The sequence below is a fragment of the Eurypyga helias genome, unplaced genomic scaffold, assembly GCF_000690775.1.
Source record: "Eurypyga helias isolate BGI_N326 unplaced genomic scaffold, ASM69077v1 scaffold20211, whole genome shotgun sequence".
NCBI classification, from domain to species: domain Eukaryota; kingdom Metazoa; phylum Chordata; class Aves; order Eurypygiformes; family Eurypygidae; genus Eurypyga; species Eurypyga helias.
The window spans coordinates 20,320-43,193 of record NW_010232994.1 but is presented as its reverse complement, the minus strand read 5'-3'; the positions used below and the strand labels follow the sequence as shown (position 1 = coordinate 43,193).

The following is a 22,874-nucleotide window of genomic DNA, read 5'->3' as shown; positions in this document are numbered from 1 at the left end:
GTGGGGGAGTTAAACTACAAAGAAAAACACTTCAGTCTTCCTTAGGGCATCACAACAAACAGGGGCTTCATCCAGAGAAGTCGGACTGCAAAGTTAATTGCTCCCCGACTCTGCCTTAAAGTACCCCCTACCACCCACGAGGACTCTGCTGAAGGGACACAAACATCACACGGGCCCAGTTCTGCTGGTGGGCCAGAAGGTACCCAACAATATGAGATGTTGCAGCTATCAACAACGAACAATTGTAATTGCAGATCCTAGTTGTCTTAGTAACCACGTGCGTAGATCATTCATCCTACGGTGTTCCGAAAGAGCAAGGCAGATCAAGACCCAAGTGCGTTAAACCGTGTAACTCTTACGTGGTGGCACGTGTTTTAGCTCCTCAGTGATCCTGCTCCGTAAAGCCGGCCCCCAGCCCCTTTCCCCGTAGTTCCATCTTCTCTGCCTTTCCCACGTGTAGCACGAAGCAACAGAGAAAGCAACTGATTAAACGGTGACTGCCCCCAGCCTCCTTTTCCACCGTCTGTTCCCTGGGTCCAGTGGTATCCAGCCAAATCCAAGCAGCTTTTTTTCTGATGTAGATTTTGTCTCCTCTCAAGTTAGGGGGGGGAAAAAAAAAAAAAACCAACCAAACTACCCATACTTTTCACCTCCTTAGAAGTCCAAGGAATTCTCTGCACCCTTTTCCATAGCCAATGGAAAAAAAGAGCAGTTATACAATCCATATTTACAGGACAAACCGATTAGTGAATGAATGACGACAGCCAAAAAAACCGAGCGGCACAATCCTAATCTACAACATAAAAGTAGTGTTCAAAAAAAAAAAAAACCCAACAACCCGAAGTGGAGATTCCTTCTGAAGTTCAAACCACGGATCAGTGTGTGTCTGTGCAAACAGTTGCCAAAACGCTCTCTGACCGGCACGCGGCTTTTGACTCCTTTATACGATGGTATTGAGAGAACAGTGGCTGTGACGGCTGCCCGTAAGAGTTTCTGCCGGCGTGTTTTCGTTTAGCGGCGTGTCAGGAGGGACAAGAAAGGTGCTGCTGTCAGCAGAGTCTTCCAGCTCCACTGGAGAAGGACCAACTGAGGGAGGAAGCGACCCCTCTGTAAGCTGTGGGGATACATCACAGTTTCCTAGTGAGGGAGGACTGCTTTGCACAGTCTGAGAAAGAACTCCATCTGCAAAGGACAGAAAACAAGCAGAATCAGGACGTGAAGTACATAATTTCACATTCCCAAACAGATCTACTGTATTTCTGGAAGCTCTGAGTTTTTCCTGGTTTTGCATTAATGCATAAAGAGATGACACCACAAAAGAGGAAATTTATGTGGCAAAAATAAAACTTCAATGTATAAATAAGATGCTTGCACTAATCAGGCTCACTTATCTGGTGAGATATGCTGCTGTAAAATCCCAATTTGGAACCATTTCCACAGAATGTGACCATCGCAGCTGCAAAACTGAAGAGCTCTGGGTGAATCATTAGAAAGTGGTATTTTTGGTCAATTTTTGGGGGGTGTGGGTGGGTGGAAGTGGGGAGGAGAGGAGACACTGGATATATTTTGCTCAAAATCTCTTGTAGATGACATTTGTTTTACTTTGTAATACCAATCTCTATCTCCAAAAGACCAGAAAAGGTACCAGCACAGCGGAAACTAGCTAACCCGGTAACCCCCGCAAGGTAAGGCTTGAAAAGAGGTAAGGTCTAAGAGTCAAACTGCTTGCAGCATGGATTCCACCTGCAATTTAGGTGATTCAAAGAACCTTTGAGGAAAACCAAGCTTAATGATACATTTTAACAAAATACTTTTCTATCACAGCAATAAGAGATTTTATTGTGAAGTATATTTTCATATCACAATCACTAAAACACATGGTTACAGTTAAAAAAATATAAATAAATCTCCCATCTAGGCAGAATGAAAAAGAGGAAGAAAAGAGGCGTTATTGCCTGTGTACCTGGAGTGGAACAAAGGATGCTGTCTGGATTGACAGAAGCCTCATAAGGAGGAGGTGGGTCATCTGGATGTTGAATATCTGGATATTTGTAAGCAGTATAGGGTGGAGGTGGATCATGGAAGTGAAAAGCCCCACCTTCCCCATCATCTGAAAGATGCAGTGGAGTAAGGCCAGTTCCAAAACCATCAGGGCCGTAATCAAAACCAGGCATCCTGCGGCCCAAGTTAAAGTGGTGCACTGTTTCAAGAGAAGAAAAAAGAAATCAGTGACTTTATCCCGTGCTTTCTTCTTCAATTTACAGCGGACCTCATCACCTTATTCCACTTTTCACACCCAAGGAACTCAGGTCTCCTGCAGACCTAAAAAAGTCTACATAACCTATACAGGTCAACTCGCTGCAGTTACACAACGGTACCCAAACCCACCTGCTCCCAGCCTCACATCTAAATTTGAACCTAACCTCTTCCGACAAAGGAGATCATTCACACATAGGAGATATTTCAGATCTGCACCACATACAAACAGAAAATATTTTTCCATTATCAGCTTAAAAAGTTCAAGTTTAAGAACCTACCAAGGCACACGCACAGCCAAGCAAGAGCACGGCACGCGTCACCTTTACGATCTACCAGTCGTAAGCATAAGGCACAAGGTTAAGTTTGACATACAAAGCTTTTTCTTTGAATCTGGAGCGGCTCAGAGAACCAAAACTTGTACAAATCATAGCCAGTTCAGGCAGCCCGCGCAGAGCTCCATCCAGGCCCAGTATGGAGCTGTGTAACCGGACTTCACTGGTGTTTTCCACAGATTGCTATTTCTTCTGTTCTCAAGCACACACACTGTTTCGATCAAAGCTCGTTACAGATACAGGCTACTTACAATTTGCTCCAATCAAAGACTCAATGCGCTCTCTCCGTCTCTGCCGTAGCCGGTGGACCATGAAAAGCAGCAGAGAGAGGATGAGGAAGGAGGAAATACAGCTAACTATCAGACGCATTCCACCCGCCATCGAGTCAAACAAACTGTTGCCATCTGTTACATAAAACAGAAAAGCAGCCTGTTACTTTTCTTCAAGACCCATTTTTCTTGATGTTCTTCTTTCAGTAATGGAGAGAGAAATGCAGAGTAGGGATTCATTAGCCTGGTTTAACACTTCTCTGTATTTCAAAAATGTAAGAAAATCATGAATCATCAGGTGATTTATCTGTTTATTACAGGAAGATCTAAATGTTTCTGAAAATATCTTCGTCAGCAAAAGGGACAAAACGTTGAAGGCTTCAGGTCTCTGAAAACAGGAAAAAGGAAAGGTTAACTGCATTTTGCACATCCACTTGTCTCAGTGGCACAGCTGATGATGTTAGACTAGAGAGGACAGCAAGCCTGGAAGGCGTGGGAAAGGCCTGAGAAGCGGCATATCTACACACTATTTCTACATGACTTGTGGGCAGCTTAAATTCTACATTTCCACAACAAAATCCCTAAGCATTGTCGTTATCACCAGGATGCAGTCACCTAAATTCCAGGTGTCATAGGAGCATTGGTTAGCACCATCAAGTGAGAGAAATTAGAAAACACCTTAAAAAGGTGAATCAACATGCTAATCATCTTTCAGGAACTGAGTAGAGATGTTTTCTTAGAATCACACAGAAGGCGAGAGGCAGAACTTGAAACAGACCCAGGAGCTTCAGGCTGAGCACTCCATGCCACTGCTAACCAGATCCACACTTGGAAGGTTGTGGTGAGCTAGTTGTCACTGTTCTACCTGTGCCAGGCATGACAGGTATTGGTTTTTTTCACAATTCAACTAATCACACTCAGCTATGCCTAAGTAACATGCTCACATACAGATACTCTACACAAAGAAAAGCAACCCAAAAATGACTGTGCTGTGCTCTTTGCACCAATTTCCCGTTGAAGAGCTCCGAATGAGGAACGCACCCAGGTTAGGTGTGGGTACGAAACAGATGAAGTGCCTGCACAACCTGGTCACCTCCTGCTACAGGACACAGGCGCTGCCAGGTATGAATCCTTCTCCCCAGGCACAGCACCTTCTAGAGCAACCAGCCAGACCCTGGCCACCTCTCCTTTCCTGCACCCTCCGCAGCTGCAAGAGCTCTCCCAATACTTCTCCTTTCACTGACAGCAGCTAAAGCTGTATCAAAGATTCCTTACAAAAGAAAGCTAAAAGCCTCACAAAAATTGTAAGTACTGGCTTGCTACAGACACTAGGAACAGAAAAATCCACCTAATTTATACACATACGTGGCTAACAGGCCAGTATCTATTACGTAACGCATGCTTAGCAAGAAGAAATTCATTTACTAGTGCACGGTGAATAGAGCCGGAACATGACACCCTCTCAAATCTGGCTGTGCAGTACAAAAACCTCTCCGCTGTCAAACCTTTCAGCAACTCTTACTGTCAGAGCTTAAACCAATGCAGTCATGCACCTACCAACTAGCACGCCCTCCCAAACACCACAGACGGGCCGTTGTCCCTCTCCCGTTGCGTGGCAGCACGGACTTCACGAGCACCATAAATTGGTGCTAAGATCTGTCTTCATTAAAGTGACTTCAGTAAAATACACACAGAGGCAAGCATGACCCAATCTTGTAGGCAGAAAGCCCAACTTCCACGTATTCTCTTCAGGCCTGCTACAGCTGCAATTCTTGGACTTTCTGGGGTGTCTTGGGCCTCTACCACCCTGCTCCCAGCCTGAGAGAGCTCCCAATGATCAACCTGGATAAACTTGGGTCAAGTAAAGTCCTACATTTAAAAAAACACAAAGACCCAGCTTGGACAGAACAAGATAAGTCATCACTGAGATTTCCAGCCCACGTAAATAGATTATTGCAGACAGGCTGTTTTACAGGGTATTACTCCTGCATCGCGTGTAACTGCATCACAAAAGCTTCCGCACAGCTCTTTCAAAATATTTTATTTCTTTTATTAGCTCTTCACAAAAAAGAGTCACAGGTCTGTCTAAACACGAGCCACACAGAAAAATTATTTTCAACCACATCCATGGAACAGCAATAGACAGGCTACCTCAGTTTCAGCATCAGCCCATGAAAGATTTTCCTGTGCTATTTATCTTCAGCTAAATGAGGAGACGCATCTTTCATGAGAGTATAGCTGTGATTGCTCAGCTCACTCCTACCACTGAAATTCTCCTACTACCAAGTCCTTAAGTAATATTCGTTATCCATTTGTAATCACTGCTCACCCACTCACACTGCGAGAGCTGATTACCTGCCAACCCAACAGCAGGATTTACTTCCCCCCTTGGTCTCTCCTTGGGTGATTAATTTACTTACCGTTGATTAGTGAACTCTTTTCTTTCCTGTGCAACAGAGCTCAGGGAAGATATATGTAAGAATTGGACAAAGATAAATACATGCTGATTAAAGAAAGTAATTAGTTAATTTTGTCATCTGGAATAGTAATTTATAAACACCCAGAAGGAAAACTGAAATGCTTCATTTAAAAATTTCAGTGTTTATCACTAGCTGAAGTAACTTCATTATGAAGGAAATTTGACAATTGTGTGATGATTCTTCTCTCAAAAACTAAGTTACTAAAAAAAAAAGAAAAAACAACAACCACCAACCAGAACACTGCAGGCAACAGCCTAATTTAGCCTCAGTACAGAAAGAAGAGCTTAAGGATCAGAAAGGATGTGGTAAAATACACCCTCAAATCAGTATTCATGAAATAGTTAAGACCCACAGCAACAAGCAAGGATTAAAGAACACAGCAGGAGGTTATCCCAGGTCATCTTATCCTGGCTGCTGGATGATGCTTTGCTGACACTGTTCCTGAAGATAAAAAAAGAGAAGACAAATTCTTAACTCTGCTGATAACAGTCGGAGGAAGACTCCTGCTTTTCCTCACTCTTCCACCGACCACCCTGCAACACTAGTTACAAACATCTGTTAAGCTTAACCCTCAGAAGGAGTGTGAATGACAGCAAGGAGGAGCCAGTGGCCATTAATGATTAACTTCTGTAGCTATGACAAACAAGAGAGACTGCAAATTTGGACACCAACGGGCACCCCTTTTTTCTAACAGACAGAAATAGAAGCCTCTGATGGGAAGAGGTGACCTTCCATGTTTTCCATGAGTTCAGAACAATAGTTTGTTAGTGCACGCAGATAAGGTTGGGTACTTTTAAAATACCAGGAAGTAAGAATATCAGAGAATGGCTGAGGTTGGAAGGGACGTCCTGAGATCATCTCGTCCAACCCCTGCTCAAGCAGCGTCAGCTAAAGCAGGGTACCCAGGACAGAGTCCAACCAGGCATTGAATATCCCACAGATGGAAGCTCCACAAGCAATCTGCTCCAGTATTTGACCACCCTCACAGTAAATTCCAAGATACATTTCTTTTCACAAGTCTCTTTACAGAAAAATACACCCACCCCACCCCACCCCAATTCTACATCCCCAAATAGTGACTGACAAACAGTCTGGTCAGAGTCAACTGAGGACTGATCCAAAACAAGAAGCTGCACTGAGATGCCAAACCCAACAAGCAAAGTCACATGTCCTGATTATTATTAAAACTCTACACAATTTATAAGCTTTGCTTCCCACGTGATCCCTGCATGCAAACTTCCACACACATAGATGCTCATGTCCAGAAAAAGATGCTCCATTAGTACCCAAAAGTCTTTTCTTTTCATGACAACTAAACATGACAAAGGAACCGTGCAAGACGCTCTGCTAAAAATCCACAGTAGTGTCAACCTCCATACAGAAAACAAGCTACTGCTTCTCCTCTATAAGTAGCATCAAGGATGACTTAATTATTTCTAGCCACAGTCTGAAGTGTTTGTTTCCCACGATCTGAGATCCTTTCCCACAGGGGGGTTGTACCCGGCAACGCTGAGGCCCTGAGAGGATACATCTTTTCAAACAAAGCCATATCCAAAGATAACCAAGTTGAGCACTGAACCCATTCTTCTTGACAAAACTGTAGCAGTCAACTCTTACCTGGGTCTAAACATGTAAATTTGCAGCACTCCTTAGGGTCTTTGCGATACTGCTGACACCCCTGGGGCCGTTCGCACAAAGCGGCCACGCACATTTCGGGTTCACCGTTGTGACACGTGCAGCTCAAACAGGGATCATTCCCTTTTGGAGTGAAATAGTAGCCTTCATCTACAATGTTGTCTTTGATATCAACGCAGGTCTGGCCTGGAACGGAAGCACACATCAATATCCAAGCATCTGTGAACCCGTTACAGTAAGAGATTTGTAAACGTGAGCAGACCACCAGTTAAAGGCCGCACCTTCACGTTAAAGCAACTTTGAAAAGGGATCTCCAAGGAGTGGGGAAGATAATGGATAGTCTGGAGGCAGGCAGGGATGATTTACTGCTCAAAGTTGACAAAGTGAGTTTTAATGGAACTGACACACTTTCAGGCATCCTCTCCAAGACTCAGGAAAACAAGTGGGCCGAGAAGTTGAAGCTTCGCTGTCAATGCCTGCTGCAGCTCCCCCTCCCTCTCTCCTGGTACTTAGGAAAAGCTGGATCTTCTCGACCAACCTGAAGGACATTCTTAACAGGCCAGGCCCAACAAAGAAGCAAGGCCATAGTACTTCCTCTGCCTTAGATGCACCTTGCTCCCTACCCAGCAGAGGAAGCAGAGGTGTCTTCTGCCCACTATCCTTCCCTCCCACTGACCTAAGGGCAGGTACCAAAGCCAGACAGAGGGAACACAGAGGGCGCTGGGTCCTGCCAGCTGAAGCAGCTGTTTGGGAACAGTGGCCTTCCCCTTCCATCCTACACACAGGTCAGCCGGAAGGGCCCACAGGAAAGTTCAGGCTACAGGAGACCTGAGGAGGTCTCCAGCTCCATCTCCTGCTCCAAGCAGGGTCACCTATGACATCCCAACAGGTTGTTCAGGGTTTTATCTAATCTGGTCATCAAAACCTCTGAGGGTAGAGGCTGCACAACCTCCCCAGGAGTCTGTCCCACTCCTGACTACCCTCACGATTAAACAATTAGTTCCCTGACATCAATTCAAATCTCTTGTTTCAACCTCACGTCCCTTGACTCCGGCCACACACCACGGTGAAGAGCCTGCTCCATCTTCCTGATACCTCCTTGTAAGTACTGGTGGGCTGCTACTAGGTCCCCGGGAAGGATCCCCTTCTCCAGGCAGAGGCAGACCCATCCCCACTGCCTCATCTCAAAGCATGGGCGCCTCAGCCCACATCACCATCTTGATGGCCCCCCACTGCACTCGTCTCAACTTCTCAAGGTCTCGTCAACATTTTGCTTGCACTGCAAGGCCCAAAATGGGACACGGCACTCTTCCGCTCAACTTACACATCCGATACGCTCGCCCTCTGGTTAACGTTCTGGCAGAGCTATCGCCTTCCTTACAACATCATCCTGAACAGATGACCAAAAAGGACATCTTTTTATCATCACTGTGACTAAACACGTCTTTCAATAGCAGATTCTAAGATTTTATTACATCAAGGCAGACAAGGCAATATCCTGTACTCCTAATTTTCAATATTTCAGGTGTAAAAGCAGCAAATAAAGCTAAATTTTCCTCCCCTGCCATTCTGTAAGTTTTTTTTTTTCCTGCTTTAAAGAAAAAGCAAACCAGAAACTTCAGGAACTGCAGTAAAAGTTCAGCAACTTTTCTCCTTCTGGCAAAGAAGCACCATTTATATCAGGTATCTTAAATATTACCTGAAAATACTGCCAGTACCTCTGCTGGTATAAAGCCTTTTGGAGTAAATAAATGCAAGATAAAGCTATTTTTTCACTTAAAGTCAGTAGCTCCATTTGCCCCCCTCCCCGCCCCTCCCAGCCCACCCTGTTCTAATAATTGGCTGCAAAGAATTTAATCGGATTTGCTACATTCAAAATATACCAGAAATACCAAATTAACAACTTCATATGAAAATAAGGAAACGCCTGAGTCACAATAAAGTGCCTTTTTTGGTTTATAAAGTCTCTTATTCATGTATACTTCATTTTGGGGCCGATATAGGTGCTTAACAACCATCTTTCAGTGACAATCTATACTGTGGCTGACAACCACACATTATGATGCTCAGATTTATTTACATCAAGCAGAAATTTAACTTCTCCCCCCCTCTTTTTTATTTGATTCACTGGGCAAAAGGTAGAAAGGATAACTAAGCAATTTCCCTATATTTGTTATCTGCATATTTAAACACACAACTCTGTTAACACTGAAACTAAACCCAACTTACTCCTTTTGCAGAGGAATGACGATTTCTCATAGCAGTTTTCAGCATACCAGCTGTGTAAACCATGGTGCCGAAGGGTAGGAAAATGGAAACACTGAAGCTGGGCACAAAGAACGTTTTCATTTTCAGACATAGCCGTACCAAAGATAGGGTCAGGGGGTAAAAATACTTCTGAAGAGCCTAGAACAAGATGCATTGGTATAAGCAGCCTGTGGGTATGCAAAGCTTTACAAGGCTCTGTAACGTCACTCATTTCACGCACACCGACTCTGCTCAAAGGCTACTGTCCTCTAGCTTTAGCTTCCATTAGCAACATTCCTCCGAGGGAAGGCAAACAGAGGGGAGGGAAGAGGCTGCTGCTTTCAAAGTACTGGGCAATTTTGTCGCTCTGCTCTAGTAGGTGTGATGTTCCGATATCTCTACAATGGATGCTTCCCAGAGGCCCATGGGGTTTGCCTGCCAACAGCTATGCACCCCTTCCAACAATGCTGTGTTCGGCCACACTCGCCATCAGCAGAGCAAGAACCCACACCAGTCGTCTACCGGGCCCTCCAAGCACCAGCTAGTGCTTCCACAGATGCGTGTGCATCTGTCCCCTGCATAGAATCACAGAACGGTTTGGGTTGGAAGGGACCTTAAAGACCATCCAGTTCCAACCCCCCTGCCATGGGCAGGGACACCTTCCACTAGGCCAGGTTGCTCCAAGCCTCATCCAGCCTGGCCTTGAAGACAGCCGCTCCCCCATGTCTCACGCAGCTCATTCAGAGTGCGGAGACCAAGGCTGCAACGCTGCCCGTGCTGCTGCAGGGGTGGCGTGGGCCATTTGGTCCTTCCCAACTCACACAGGTGTCAAGCGACCATACTGTGATAGGTTCCAAACAGCACGAGAGGCGTTGAGGGCATTCTATCACTTTTAAAATCCTGTTTCCGAACATTGTCTCGCTTGACCGTGAAATCTGCTGGTATGCAAAGCTGCAGAGGTTAATGGGAGACCAAGACACAGCAATTGTGAAAATTAGCGTTTTGTATGTTTTCAGAAGCCATCTTTCCAAATCTGTGTGCTTAAACATTGATTTTGTAACAGCTCTCACAGTTAGCACACTACAGTCTTCTGACATGACAGTACTTTCAAACACCATTGGTTATGATGGCTTTTTGCTTGTTTAATTTTTTTAAATGCAACTAGGATCTACTATTTTTTTTTGAGGGCTTACCTTCCACATCTCCCAATAACGGACTAAAGTTTCCATGCAATAGGACCCTAAATCACCTTTCAAACAGATACTTGGAATTCAGAAGCTAGTGAATGCTACTGTGAACTACTATGTACTTTATTTCATACAGGTAATCCCTTTATTAAATAGCCAGTTTGCAAACAAAAGAATATATGGTATTGAGAAGCTTTAAATTTATATAATGCATCAAATTAAATAAAACTTAGGATAACAACAGGTATCGTGATTTTTCTATCATTTATGCCTCCCTGGTTGTAAACACTGTCAGCAGATGGCAGTGCAGTCAACTTTCCAAAAGGCAAAGAAAGGTCCTTTAAAAAAGGAGAACGTCGGGGTTTTTTTTCCCCTGGGCTTCACAGAAGAAACCTACCTATATTGTCTGGACCAGAAATCCCCATTATGCTAAAAAGCTGGACTTTCCTCCCTTCCTTTTTCCTGCTCTCCAAAGACCTCTTTAGGTGCTTTATTTTAAGGAACTAATGAAAATGTTCCTGCCTCCACAAGCAGGAGCAATTTCCTCTGAATAGTCAGTCAACTCTGTTCACCTAAATGACAAAAGAAATCAGTGGTTTTGTGCACGGCAGCACAGTAGACAAGTACTGTGCAGGGTTCTACTACTTCTCACGTGTCAAAGGAAGTATTTTTCAGGACCCAAACACTTAGCAAAATTCTGTTTATAATTATGGATCTGTATCTAATGGACAGCTCCCCTTCCAGATTTTCTATTACTGAAAATTGTATATGAGAAGCCACCTGTTCTGATTAGTTTTCAAATGCTACACTGGAATTCACAATGCTGATGTTTAAGAGAAAAATCTCTTTTGATTGAAATTTTCCATTCCCTAAACCAGTACAGCACTTAGATATTCAACTCTACATGTAAGAGTTCATATAATGACTTTAAGATTAACAAATCCGCCAACTGAATTAGTTAAAATTAAAAGGCATAGAAACACAACTTTGCATTTTCAGCAGAGGGAGCTGCTTATTTTGCAACTGAAAAAGTTCAGCCAGTGATGCCTATCGGATTAATTTTGAGTCATATAAACTGGGATTTATTTCTGGGATTAGGCAAATTTTGTCTTGGTTTAAGTAAACTATCTGAAGTACTTTAAAATGAAAAATTCTGGGTAGTTCTTCAAAATTAAAGATTTTTTTAAAAAAATATAAAAATCTACTCATTTTTAAAAAGCTAACACCCCCAAATATCCAGTGCAAACACTGGAATGAGGAATCAGCAGTTCATCTAGGCATTCACCACAAAGAACAAGAAGCTACAGAACAATTTCCCTCTCAGCTTAATCAATAGAAAAGTGCAAATAAACTAAAAACACATTCTTTCCATAAGACATCAACGTCAAAACAATGAAACTTCTTCCACTCGAAAGTAAGACATGTATATTGGATATGAAACTCTTCTGTTTTCATACTGTAAAGCAAAGCAGTTCCCCTACACTATTTCAACACTACCCCTGAAAGAGGAGTAGTTGTTCTTGCAAATAATATTCATATTTAAGCCAGTTCCCATGGGCCATTTAACCAAGTAATAATTTGAGAGACATACCTTTATAAGCTACTTCCCAGTGACCTTCTAGAGAGTGATTTCGATTGGTGATTACATATTGATATCCAACCCAGAACCTACAAAAAAATTAAGTCAGATTCTAAAGATACAAGCCAAACCCTTACTAACAAAGTAAAATAACACAGCACCTTCCAATGTCGTACTTAACAGCTAACTTTTTAAACATTCTGATGATTTTTTCTGTAACATTTCAGCCCATACATTGACAACGGGGAGAGGGAGAGAGATAACTCACCATGTCTTACTTCTACTCATAACAACCACCTAATTCTGTTGTTATCGCAGCACCTCAGTATCTCAAACCCCAAACCCACACAAAAGCATCCAGAAGTCAAATATTTTATAAAACATATACAGCTTATGTCACCGTTGCGGATCAAACCATGTGACTCTCCAGAGACAGGGATACGCCACTACTGAACCACGCTCCTGGTGATCTGTCACGGCAGCCCACGAGACTGACAAATCCCACAGGCAAAAAAAGAGAATTATGTCTGTTGTAAACTAACAGAATGAAATATCTGAAGCAAGCCAAACACAGTTCTTGCAACTCAAAATGGCTTTTTGCTTCATTCTTATCTCAAGCTTGCAGTCTTTGTTCAAGCTGCTGATACTTAATGGAAACAAATATACTGTCAAAAGAATTAAGGAAGTATTTCTATACAAACAGTAGTGCAGCAGTAAGTCACTGTAAAATCCATCTTGTTTCAGTTCAAGAATACTAGTACTTTGCTGAGACAGCCTGGAGACAGAAAGACTCCACTGAATTGTAGCTAATCTGTTAATGTTAAAACAGCAGACAGGGATGGCCACTACCAAACAGTTAACCCGCAAGCTCATGCTGCGTTATTAATCTGAAGTCAATTTTACCCTTAGATTATCTAAGCAAACTGAACTACCGGTGTTTCATAGAATGGTTTAGGTTGAAAGGGACCTTAAAGACCATCCAGTTCCAACCCCCCTGCCATGGGCAGGAACCCCTTCCACTAGACCAGGTTGCTCCAAGCCTCATCCAGCCTGGCCTTGAAGACATCCAGGGATGGGGCATCCACAGCTTCTCTGAGCACCCTGTTCCAGTGCCTCACCACCCTCTCCATGACGAACTTCTTCCTGATCCCTAATCTAACCCCCCCCCCCCTTTCAATTTAAACCCATTACCCCTTGTCCTGTTACTACAGACCCTTGTAAAAAGTCCCCCCCAGCTTCCTTGTAGCCCCTTCAGGTCCTGGAAGATGCAATAAGGGCTCCCCAGAGCCTTCTCTTCTCCAGGCTGAACAAGCCCAATTCTCTCACCCTTTCATCACAAGCGAGGTGCTCCAGCCCTCTGAGCATCTTCATTTGTATCACACAGAAACCATCCTCATGTAATAGTTCTTTGTCCTTTCCTTCCTACTCACCTACGCTGGTCCTTCCTTACAAATGTTTTTTCTTCCAAGTCCCACTCCTGTGCCAGGATAAACCTCAGCTCCTGGTCTGCGGTGAAGGTGGCGAGGGATCCGTTCACCCGCTGACATGTCTGCACAGCATCCCAGTAGTTCTCCCCATTTAAATACACTCTGTAACAGCTGGCTGTGCCCTCATAGTGGTGCCATCCTGTTGGGCACTTTCCTAGGAAACATGAAGAAGAGAAGGGAAACCATTCCCCCCAAATTAGGACCCTCAAGATAATGCACGCTGATCAGTTCATGGCAGTGCAATGCATGATCGCTCTGATGTGCACACACAGCCCACTCTGAATACTTCACCTCACCAGGAGGAGAGGCATGCATTACAGACCACACAAGGCTTACTTTACTACAGCTTTTGATAAAGGAAATATTTTTAAAGTGTATTTAAGATGATACAACTCCTACTAATATTTCCTTCTACTGTGACAGCCTTTAAAGTCTTTAATTAAGAACGATGATCTACTGTGGAAGATACTTCCTTGCACGTCTTTATAAATCCAATCAGTTCGATCAACCCACGTCAAAACAAGAAGCAGGGGGAAAAAAAATATTGAGGGAGTAGGCAACAAAAACCATGAGACATTTCTGGATGAAACAGGCCATCAGGCTTTTGAATCAAGAGACAGACGGATGAAATTCAAAACAAATGAAACATGATTTTAGCAGCTGGATTTGCAGTATTAATTTTGCACAACACCTAAGAAAGGAACTTCACATTCCCAAACTGTTTTGTTTGTTGCACACATTCACAGAGTTCCTGTTCTCAAGCCTATTTATTCCCTTCAGAAACAGTGATCTTTATCATCAAATAATCATACACGGACTTAGATTTGAAGCCCTTTAATTAAACATCTCTTCTTATTCTGCATTTATATGGGATCTTTTAAGACCTACGGTTCACATCACTAAGATGGGACAGAATGCAGTATCCATCAGACTGCAGAGCGTATTAGACATTCCTGTATCAATTTCTAAATTGCTTTATTGTCCTCCATAAATTTTACTAACATAAGTTAACTACCATATTCCACTACAAAGCAAAACACCAATTTTAATAAGCATTTTTATCCTAAAAAAGACCCCAAACCATGAAGAGATGAATTTTTGCTTTTTGTAACCGCTTGTCTTTTTTTCCAGAAGATCACCACAGTCCAAAGTAATCGTTTCCAATTACTGCCATACTGTCTTCCCCCCATGTCCTCTTCCTAAACTTTCCATCTTTCCCATCATTTCCATCTTTCCATCAATCCCATCTTTCCCTCCAAGGCTAATCAGTGCTGTCTCACATTCCCAAAGCACTGAATGATCCCTGGGAGGGAAAAGGCAGTGGAGCCTTAGATGTTTTAGGCCTGCAGAGATTCAGAGGCAGCAGTCTAGGAAGGACACTTGCAGGACATGTAACGCTTTAGATAAGGCTGGCACTAGGGTGCCGACAGCGGCACTAGCAATGCTGCAGGTGAGAGGACAGGATGACACTGAAGTGATGTTTTTGAAGATTCCTGACTGTCTGATGGGAGTAACATGGTGAAATCCATTCAAGTAGGATATATATCCTTGACACTTTAACTTCAGAGAAGTGAAGGATTTTCCTTAAGCTCCCCGCTCACTAAAGAGTATTTTTCCTATTAAAAAGGGTAAAAAACTAAGATAAGAAATGCACTTAATTAACTAATAAGTGCTACACCTTTAAGATCATCTTCAAAATTACTTCAGTCAAAAGCAATCAATTTTGGGTTTCCACCAAAAATCGCATGCAAGCAATTTGCAAGCTCACATCAAGAGACAAGTGCTGGACTATGACCCCTGCTGCAGGCTGAAACCATCACTGAAACCAGGGGCCTAGTTCTCTCTAACAGCCATGAGTTGCAAGAGAAAACTGCAATTCTGGTTTCACAAAAATAGGATTACTATGGAAGTAGGATTCTTCGGCATGTATTGGCCTGCTACATAGACTGTACAATATAAAAGGGCATACAGAGGTGTCCAAAAACCTTAAAAAGCACTATACGTGGATAAAATCTGGTCAAAAAAGCCACGCAAGAGAAAAATCCACTAATTTCTCCATAGAAGTCCAACTTGCTAAATTAATTATCAGAAAGATGGCCCACATTTCCCAGTCTGCAACTTACTGCTAAATCGGACAGGCTGTGCCACGTTGACAGTGTGGAAGCGGGTTGTCTCTCCTCCTCTCCCTCGATTGTGCCTGGAGTCCACATTCTCCTTCCCATGGTAAGTTCGCTGGTCCCCTGTCAAGCCTGGGGACCAGAAGGAATGGTCAAGTACTCGTGAAAGATGCAAGCAAAGGCAGATTGCATTTTATTAAGCTTTCTCTGGGTTTTAATTCAAGCCCTATAAGTAACACAGCCAGGTAAACAAAGATGGTAGATCCCTGCAATAACAGCTTAGCCATTTAACAGGGTACGTAACCAAAATACCTACAATCGAAAAGAACCAACAAGCCACTACACAAGTCTTGCAGAACAAGCTAAATATTTTGGGAGATTCTCAGCAGCCTGCAGCTGTACACAGGATGCTCATCACTTCAGTTGCTGCAGCAAATGCATCATGCCCAGTGCATTTTATCTGTTCCCGTTTACAGAATTGCCCACTCTCCAGCTGCTCCGTTTCTCGGTTGGGTGTTCAGGGATAAGACAGCTCCTGCAATACATCTTCCAACACACTCTCTGAGATCTGGGACAAAATTAAAACCAGGAAAGGAAACCTACCTTCAGCCAGAAGTTTTTTTTTTAATTTAATCAAGTGTCTAAAGGAAACATTAGTTCATTATTTCTGAACCAGACAACACACCCCCTCATCTTTGTGTCAGCGCTTCTAATGGGTGTAAGTGACAACTAGAGGCAGTAACTTAAGAACACAGTGCAAGATGTTACTCCAGAAAATGGGCTGAGGGGGCTTCATGTGCCTACCAGGAGTAAATAAGGAGCACACAGTTCAGGTGGAGATGCTGCAGGATGGGCCATAGCCAGAAAAACAAGATCATAGGTAGGAAGTCAGGCATGGTGGTGGGGAGAAACCTTTGAGAAAGACAGAGATGAGCATTGAGAAGGATTAACCTGGAAACAAGGGATTAACCTTTAAAAGAGAGAAATGAAAAACCCAAGAACAGAAATTGGAAATACCTACTAGTATGTCATTTCATACTACTACTAATTAAGGGTAATATAGTTTAAACCTACCAGCAGGAAGAGCTATGCAGACATACATTTCTATATAAAAAAAAAATCAGCTTAGTTTCCTTTAAAGCTGATTAACTGTATTTAGCCCAGCAAAACCAAATAAACGAGTCATGGTCCCAAATAAAGAGGAGCTACATGGCTGTCTTCAATAGGGTTAACTAGATCTGTCTGAACTACACCCAAAACTCTGTCAATAAAACTTCCTCCTTTCAGACTCTATTTAAAAAGCAAGAAGTCCACAGCAATTTCACAACAATTTAAAACTCAAGAGCTGGAGACTGTTTGGTGTATTACGTGGGGGGAAAGACCCTCAGAACACCCACCAGTGCACTCCTTGGAACAAAATGCTAGCACCAACGAGCAAAAGCAAAAAACGTCACTAGCTGGAGCTTAGGAAGAGCAGAATAGCTTTGCATTCATCTGCCTCTCGCAGACTGAGTTTGCCCTGGGTTAATGGGATAAGCAAGGGATATTTAATTATCACGTTATCCTAGGAATTACATGTCTATAGAGATCACCCATTAGGAAATGGCTGTGCATAATACACCCACATGGCCTTACAGGAATAAAGTAGTAATTCTCCTGTTCCATATTAGAACAGACTATTTATCACAGGCCAGAAGTTACTGCCAAGAAATTCAGTTAGTGTACACTTCAAAGGACACAGAATGGTAAAATAATTTGACAGTGAAGATCAGCAATTATTTTTTATTACTTTAAAGGCCAATCCATTTTTAGTTTTAGAATTTGACTGTTCTTAATCCTTATGTTTCAGCAGCAGTATTTACATTATGATTTTTCAGTGATACTGAGACACCAAAAAAGTGTCTAAATCTTTAATTATAGCAAGACTTTGAAAATGACACTAACTAATGCAGAATGCTTCATCAAAGATGAACTGACCTCAGCACGTGAATCTCTATTTCCCAGTGGCATTAAATGGTACGAACTAAACCCAAAGAACCAGCAAGAACCAAACGCACGAAGAATCAGTTCCCTTTCAGCAGTGACAGCAGATGCAACACCATATGGCTGACCGGCCACGGCTAAACAGAACGCCCACGAGGACTTAACGATTTACCTCCCCCAGGAATAAACCAGAAGTTCACAGGTTCTACCATGCAAGGTTAAGAAAGGGTTACTTGGGCTAACATCTTAAATTGACAGAATTCATGCCAGATGCTTTGAAAAATAGCTACACAGATCCCACACAGAGGGAGTGGGATCAGTCCTGCGCCAGGAAGCAGGACACTCGTTCCTTCCTCAGCATCCGCCCGTGGCGGCACTCGCCGCTGAAACCCGGCAGGACTGAAGAGGCAGAAAGCAGCCACAAGAAGTCACTTCTCCTTCAAGCCTGACACTGTCAGCTGCTTAATAAATGGAAGCTCTTCAAATATCAAATTGCTTCTGTTTGACCTGAATTTTCGGTCTCTCAGGAAAGCAACAATGACAAATTTTTCCAGGGCAATAAAGCAAGCGATGCTAACAAGCCTGTAAGTCACTTGACTGCCATGAAAAGCCACTGCAGATTCTGGTGGCAAAGGTGTAATTGAAATGGGTTTCTATTGTACTTTCTCAATACTCTGCACAGGAATTTTCTATGTATTTTGCTGTTCCTGCTTCTTCTATAAAAATATTTTTATCTTTATAAATAAATTAATAGTGCCATGGACTGAGCTTTAACAAAACAACCTAAGCCAGAAGATCACAACCTCACCATGTTTGGGTGTTCCAGAAGGCAAAAGCCATCATTTTTATTGTGCATGTGCACACTTAATATTCTGAAAATGATCAAAAAAGCCAAGTAGGGCAAATGGAACATGAGCCGAGGAGCTGAGACCACACGAAAGGGAGAACTGGCACCATGTGAGACGGGAACAGGCTGGAACGTACACGTGCCGAGCAGCACTGCACGGGGGAACACACACAACACCAAATGGAAAACTGGTCGGAGGAGCTAGAAGAGAAACTGCAACCTGCCACACACACACACCCCAAGGTCTGCTTTGCTCCAAAAAAAGGGCAGGTGGACAGAAGAGACTGACTGTAATATAGAGAGGTCCTTGTAGGGTCGAGACTCAAAGGGGTGAATACTGGGATTTGGGGAACTGAACTTCTTTCCACAATTACTGTGTCACAGATGACAAATCACTCAAGCCAAACCCTCCACAAGGATGGATGTACTATATCAAATTATCTCAAAATTCAACCATTTGTGAAGCAACCAGGTCTCATCATATCTTATTTGTCCCAAGATTTGGGTCGCTCTTGTTTAAACACATAAATTTTCAAAATTGACATAAAAAGCTGCCTTGGCCCCTAAGCTTCAAATTCGCTGTCCAGCATATTACCTGCTAAAAGCCTGGAAAGCTTTTAATTCCATCTGGTAATTTGAGAGGTGAGAGAAATTCAGGATTAAGTCCAGTTTTGTGCCCAAAGATTTGGAAATACAGTTCAGAAGTCCCCAGAGAGGAGTGATTCTTTTCAGATCAAGCAGCTCCACGCTTGGCATTATCAACTGTATTATGCTAGGGAATAGATGCCAACCCAGAACAGCATCCTGCGGTGCTGAGCACTATTCAAAGCAAAAGACTGACAGTAAAGATCTTATAATTTAAACACCACAAAGTAGGTTAAAAAGGATGTATCATATAAGTTCAGCAAGGGCTCAGAAAAGGTGTGGAAACGATCAGAGGTTTTTATCATTATTCTTTAGCTTTAAGATGTACTAAAAAGTGCACAACTGTCAACAGTCACTTGAACCAAACACAATATCCTTGCAAAACAAAACACAAAGCTGTTTATGATCCCTGAAAACGGTGTCTGCAGCTGCAGTTTTATCGGTTACTGGCCATACCTCAGCTGGCTCCATAAAGCAGACTCTGCAGACTCAGAGACGATGCGGTGCGTACGTGCTGCTGCAAATGACCTCCAAGTCTGCGTGTTTCTTCCTGATACAGTACCTGGGGAGGTCCTTAAGAACAGCTACCAGATGACATTGCTCAAGATCAGCATTTAGTTTGCTTCCGAGCAAGATGGCTTGTGTATGAAATTAGGCTTCCAAGCTCAACATGAAAACCTGTAAAATCATGCTGTTTGCCACGGAACTGCAGGGCAGCTCATACCGCTTCTGCTAGCCACACTTGCAACTGCTGTCTCAGGCCCAGCGCCTGGAACTGAAGACATCAATTCCCTCTTCATACATGACAGAAAAAAGGTCCATAGCATAAGAATAAAACATAGGTAAAGAGCCAGAGCTACACTAAACCCTGCTCCACTCCTACTGATGAGGATGAGTTTTGCTCAGAAGGCCTGCAGAGAAGGTAGGATATTTGGAGAAGATGATCCGATATTCTGGTAGAAGCAAAGCTGGAAATCCAATGAGCAGTAAAAGGCAAAGTGCAGAGCCCTTCCTTCTTATGTGTTTAACTGCAGAACTTTTATAAAGGTGGAAGAGTTATGTTACTGTGATGCCCTGCCCAGAAATGTAAGAGAATGTGAGTAGAAATAATAAATTCCCATTTGTAAGAAGTCTCCATTTAACATATCAATGCCATTTCACAGAACACACCACTTTGGGATAAACTATTTTTAGGGTCAATTGCTATCGATATGGAACAGTACCCATATTTCATGAGTCTCCACTGCTTAGTAAGAGCATTGCAGGCACATGCTACATAACCCCCCCAAGGAAGTTTCAGTATGCTCCTAAGAGCAAGCAGCCAGTAGTTTCAGTCTACCAGAGAGACGAATTGAGGGTAATCGCTGCTGCAGATTCCACTAACACTTGTGTGCCCAGTGGGAACGGCAAGGGGAACAGCACTTCACACACTGCAAGTTTGGGACTGAAAGGAATTCCATGTTTTAAAGGAAAAGGGTCATTCTGAAGAGACAGGAAGAATAAAACCAGCTATGATAATTATACTCAGAGAAATATATGGTAGAGCAAAAGCAGGCATTTCACACACTTACTCAGCCAGTCAATGGATTGTCTTACTCAGTTGTGTTCTGAAAATTGGCAAGAAATTATTCTGACATTTTATTAAGTCTTAGGGTTTGGGTGTTTCTTGTATTTCAGACAACACATGATTACCAAATTTATTAATTAATTATCCCCTTATTTAGCCGGAGCTTTGTTACTGTAACATGATTGAAATCAGGCCTAAAAAAGGTGAACAAAACCAACAGGGCCAAATAACTTACACAATGGCTTTGTATTAAACCTTTGAAAATACCAGCGTGACTAAACAGTCACTGGAACACACCTTCATCACAGCCACAAAACCCTAATTCACTGCCACTGATCTTTTCCAAGTTATTCACGTTGGAGTGTGCCATTAGTAGCTCAAAGGCCGAAAAGTTAACAAGCTTCCCAGCCAGATTCAGAGCCCTTTCTTGCAAGCTTTTTTTCATGCTTCAGAGATTTCATCCTTTTTAATTGACAGATATTTTAATTCTCCAAGTTTCACAAGTCAAGGTGGTTTCACCAACTAGTTCTTTTAGTGTTTGGCCTGCCTTCACTGAAATTAAAGAACCTTAATTAAAAGTATTAAATTTAGCTGAATCATCTCACAATTGCTCGCTCATCTAAATCCAAAGGTGTTTTCTAAATTTAAAGCTTCATCATTCCTTGTTAATTCAGTGGCCAAGGAAGAAAGTTATCACTCTTGAGTATGACTATGTGCTACTATTATTAGCAGCATTAGTTCCCCAGTCAATGTCCTGGGACGTAGTCTCTTCTATGACTGGTCACATATGTATTTGCTTTCCCCAACATAAGAAAACCATGCTCTTCCAAACTTACTCTGGCCTCAGATTTACTTTCATTCATGCTACTTCTTTGTATACTCCAGCAGGCCACTCACATGCACACCAGCACACAAGCCTGTCCTTTTCTTAACATGCCCTTCAACACCCATTTCAGTTCACAACGCTATCCCACCAAACTTTTGTTACAGGTGTCAGAGTTTTTACATCCTACACCCGTAGTTCTTGTTCCTCTGGTTTGCTGGCTACACTCCTTGCAATACTGTGCAAATATGTCAGTTCTTTCATAAACACCACACCCAGCTTTCTGGCTGTTTTACTGAGCGCAGCCTTTTCACCAATTACTTATCCAATTACTCTTCTCATCAAGTGGAACACTTTCCTTCTCTATGCTGTCCATCATTTTCCCCTCTAGCATTCTTTATGTATGTTACTCTCCTCTTCCTGCATACAGGCATGGCGATTGAGTCTCTCCCACGCGTCTCCTTTCATGCCTTAAAGTTCTTCTCATCATGCCAGACCAAACAGTCCAATGAGACCTACACCCCAAACACAAAAGCAGAGCCTATCTACTGAGAAATGTGACTTCCATAAAATCCTTCTCCTAGCCATACACCAAATATTCTTCACAACTCCAGGCCTCAAGTCAACATCATCCAGTTGCACCCTCCATGCCACAATTTAAATTGTGGACTAACACCCTAGGCAACAAGATACAAATATCATTTTCTCCTAATGTGGATGTTCTAGTATTTCCACAATGAAGTCTTCAGTGCTTTTTGAGTCAATCCAAACATTAACATGACTGCTTTCCCCCAGTCACTGACTGGCATTAACGTCCAGAATTTTGTTAGGTCCCTAATTCTTCACATTTGGCCAAATTTAGCTAAAAAGGAGGAAGAAGAACAGCACAACTATAAAACCATCTTTCTTTAGGACATCCACATCCTAAAGAATAATCTTAAGCAGAGTATCAATGTCACAGCTTAATTTTCAGTGTCAGAAGCAACAGTCTACAGTTTGTTTCCCACATGCTGAAAATACACACGCTCACACAAACTAGCACAGAACACACTCTTTTAACTATCTGTGTGTAGCACACACTGGGGAGATGGCCAACCATAACACAGTTTCAAAGTCTGAGTGTTAGATTTACTTCTCTAATTCCACTAGAAAATATGAATATTTAAAAGAGCTTGTTCCTGTAAAATAACGGTATTACTATTTTGTAGCACCTCTGTAACTAAAATAGCTCAAAACTCAGAATTCCTGAGAACAGACAGTGCTGTGATGACAATGCTGCGAAGTTCATGTGATTCTCCCCCAAGCAAATTAAGTAGTTCAGTGGCAAACAACTTGTTAAAGCAGCTTTTGAATGTAACTCGGTCACACTGTGGAGATACAAGTTCTGCATTCTGCCACGGCTGAATTCTAACTCATG

At 42.6% G+C, this 22,874-nt stretch overlaps 1 protein-coding gene across 1 annotated transcript in view; it reads right to left on the bottom strand.

Moving 5' to 3' along the window:
* Positions 1-940: 940 nt before the first annotated feature.
* Positions 941-22,874, bottom strand: part of DGCR2 (DiGeorge syndrome critical region gene 2) — a 25,233-nt gene continuing 3,299 nt past the window's right edge. The window contains exons 3-10 of the mRNA XM_010161596.1: positions 15,599-15,724; positions 13,419-13,629; positions 12,001-12,077; positions 9,205-9,381; positions 6,958-7,161; positions 2,843-2,995; positions 1,964-2,200; positions 941-1,182 (exon numbers count right to left, since the gene is read on the bottom strand). Coding sequence (XP_010159898.1) covers positions 941-1,182; positions 1,964-2,200; positions 2,843-2,995; positions 6,958-7,161; positions 9,205-9,381; positions 12,001-12,077; positions 13,419-13,629; positions 15,599-15,724 — 1,427 coding nt within the window. The remainder of the gene's footprint in view (positions 1,183-1,963; positions 2,201-2,842; positions 2,996-6,957; positions 7,162-9,204; positions 9,382-12,000; positions 12,078-13,418; positions 13,630-15,598; positions 15,725-22,874) is intronic.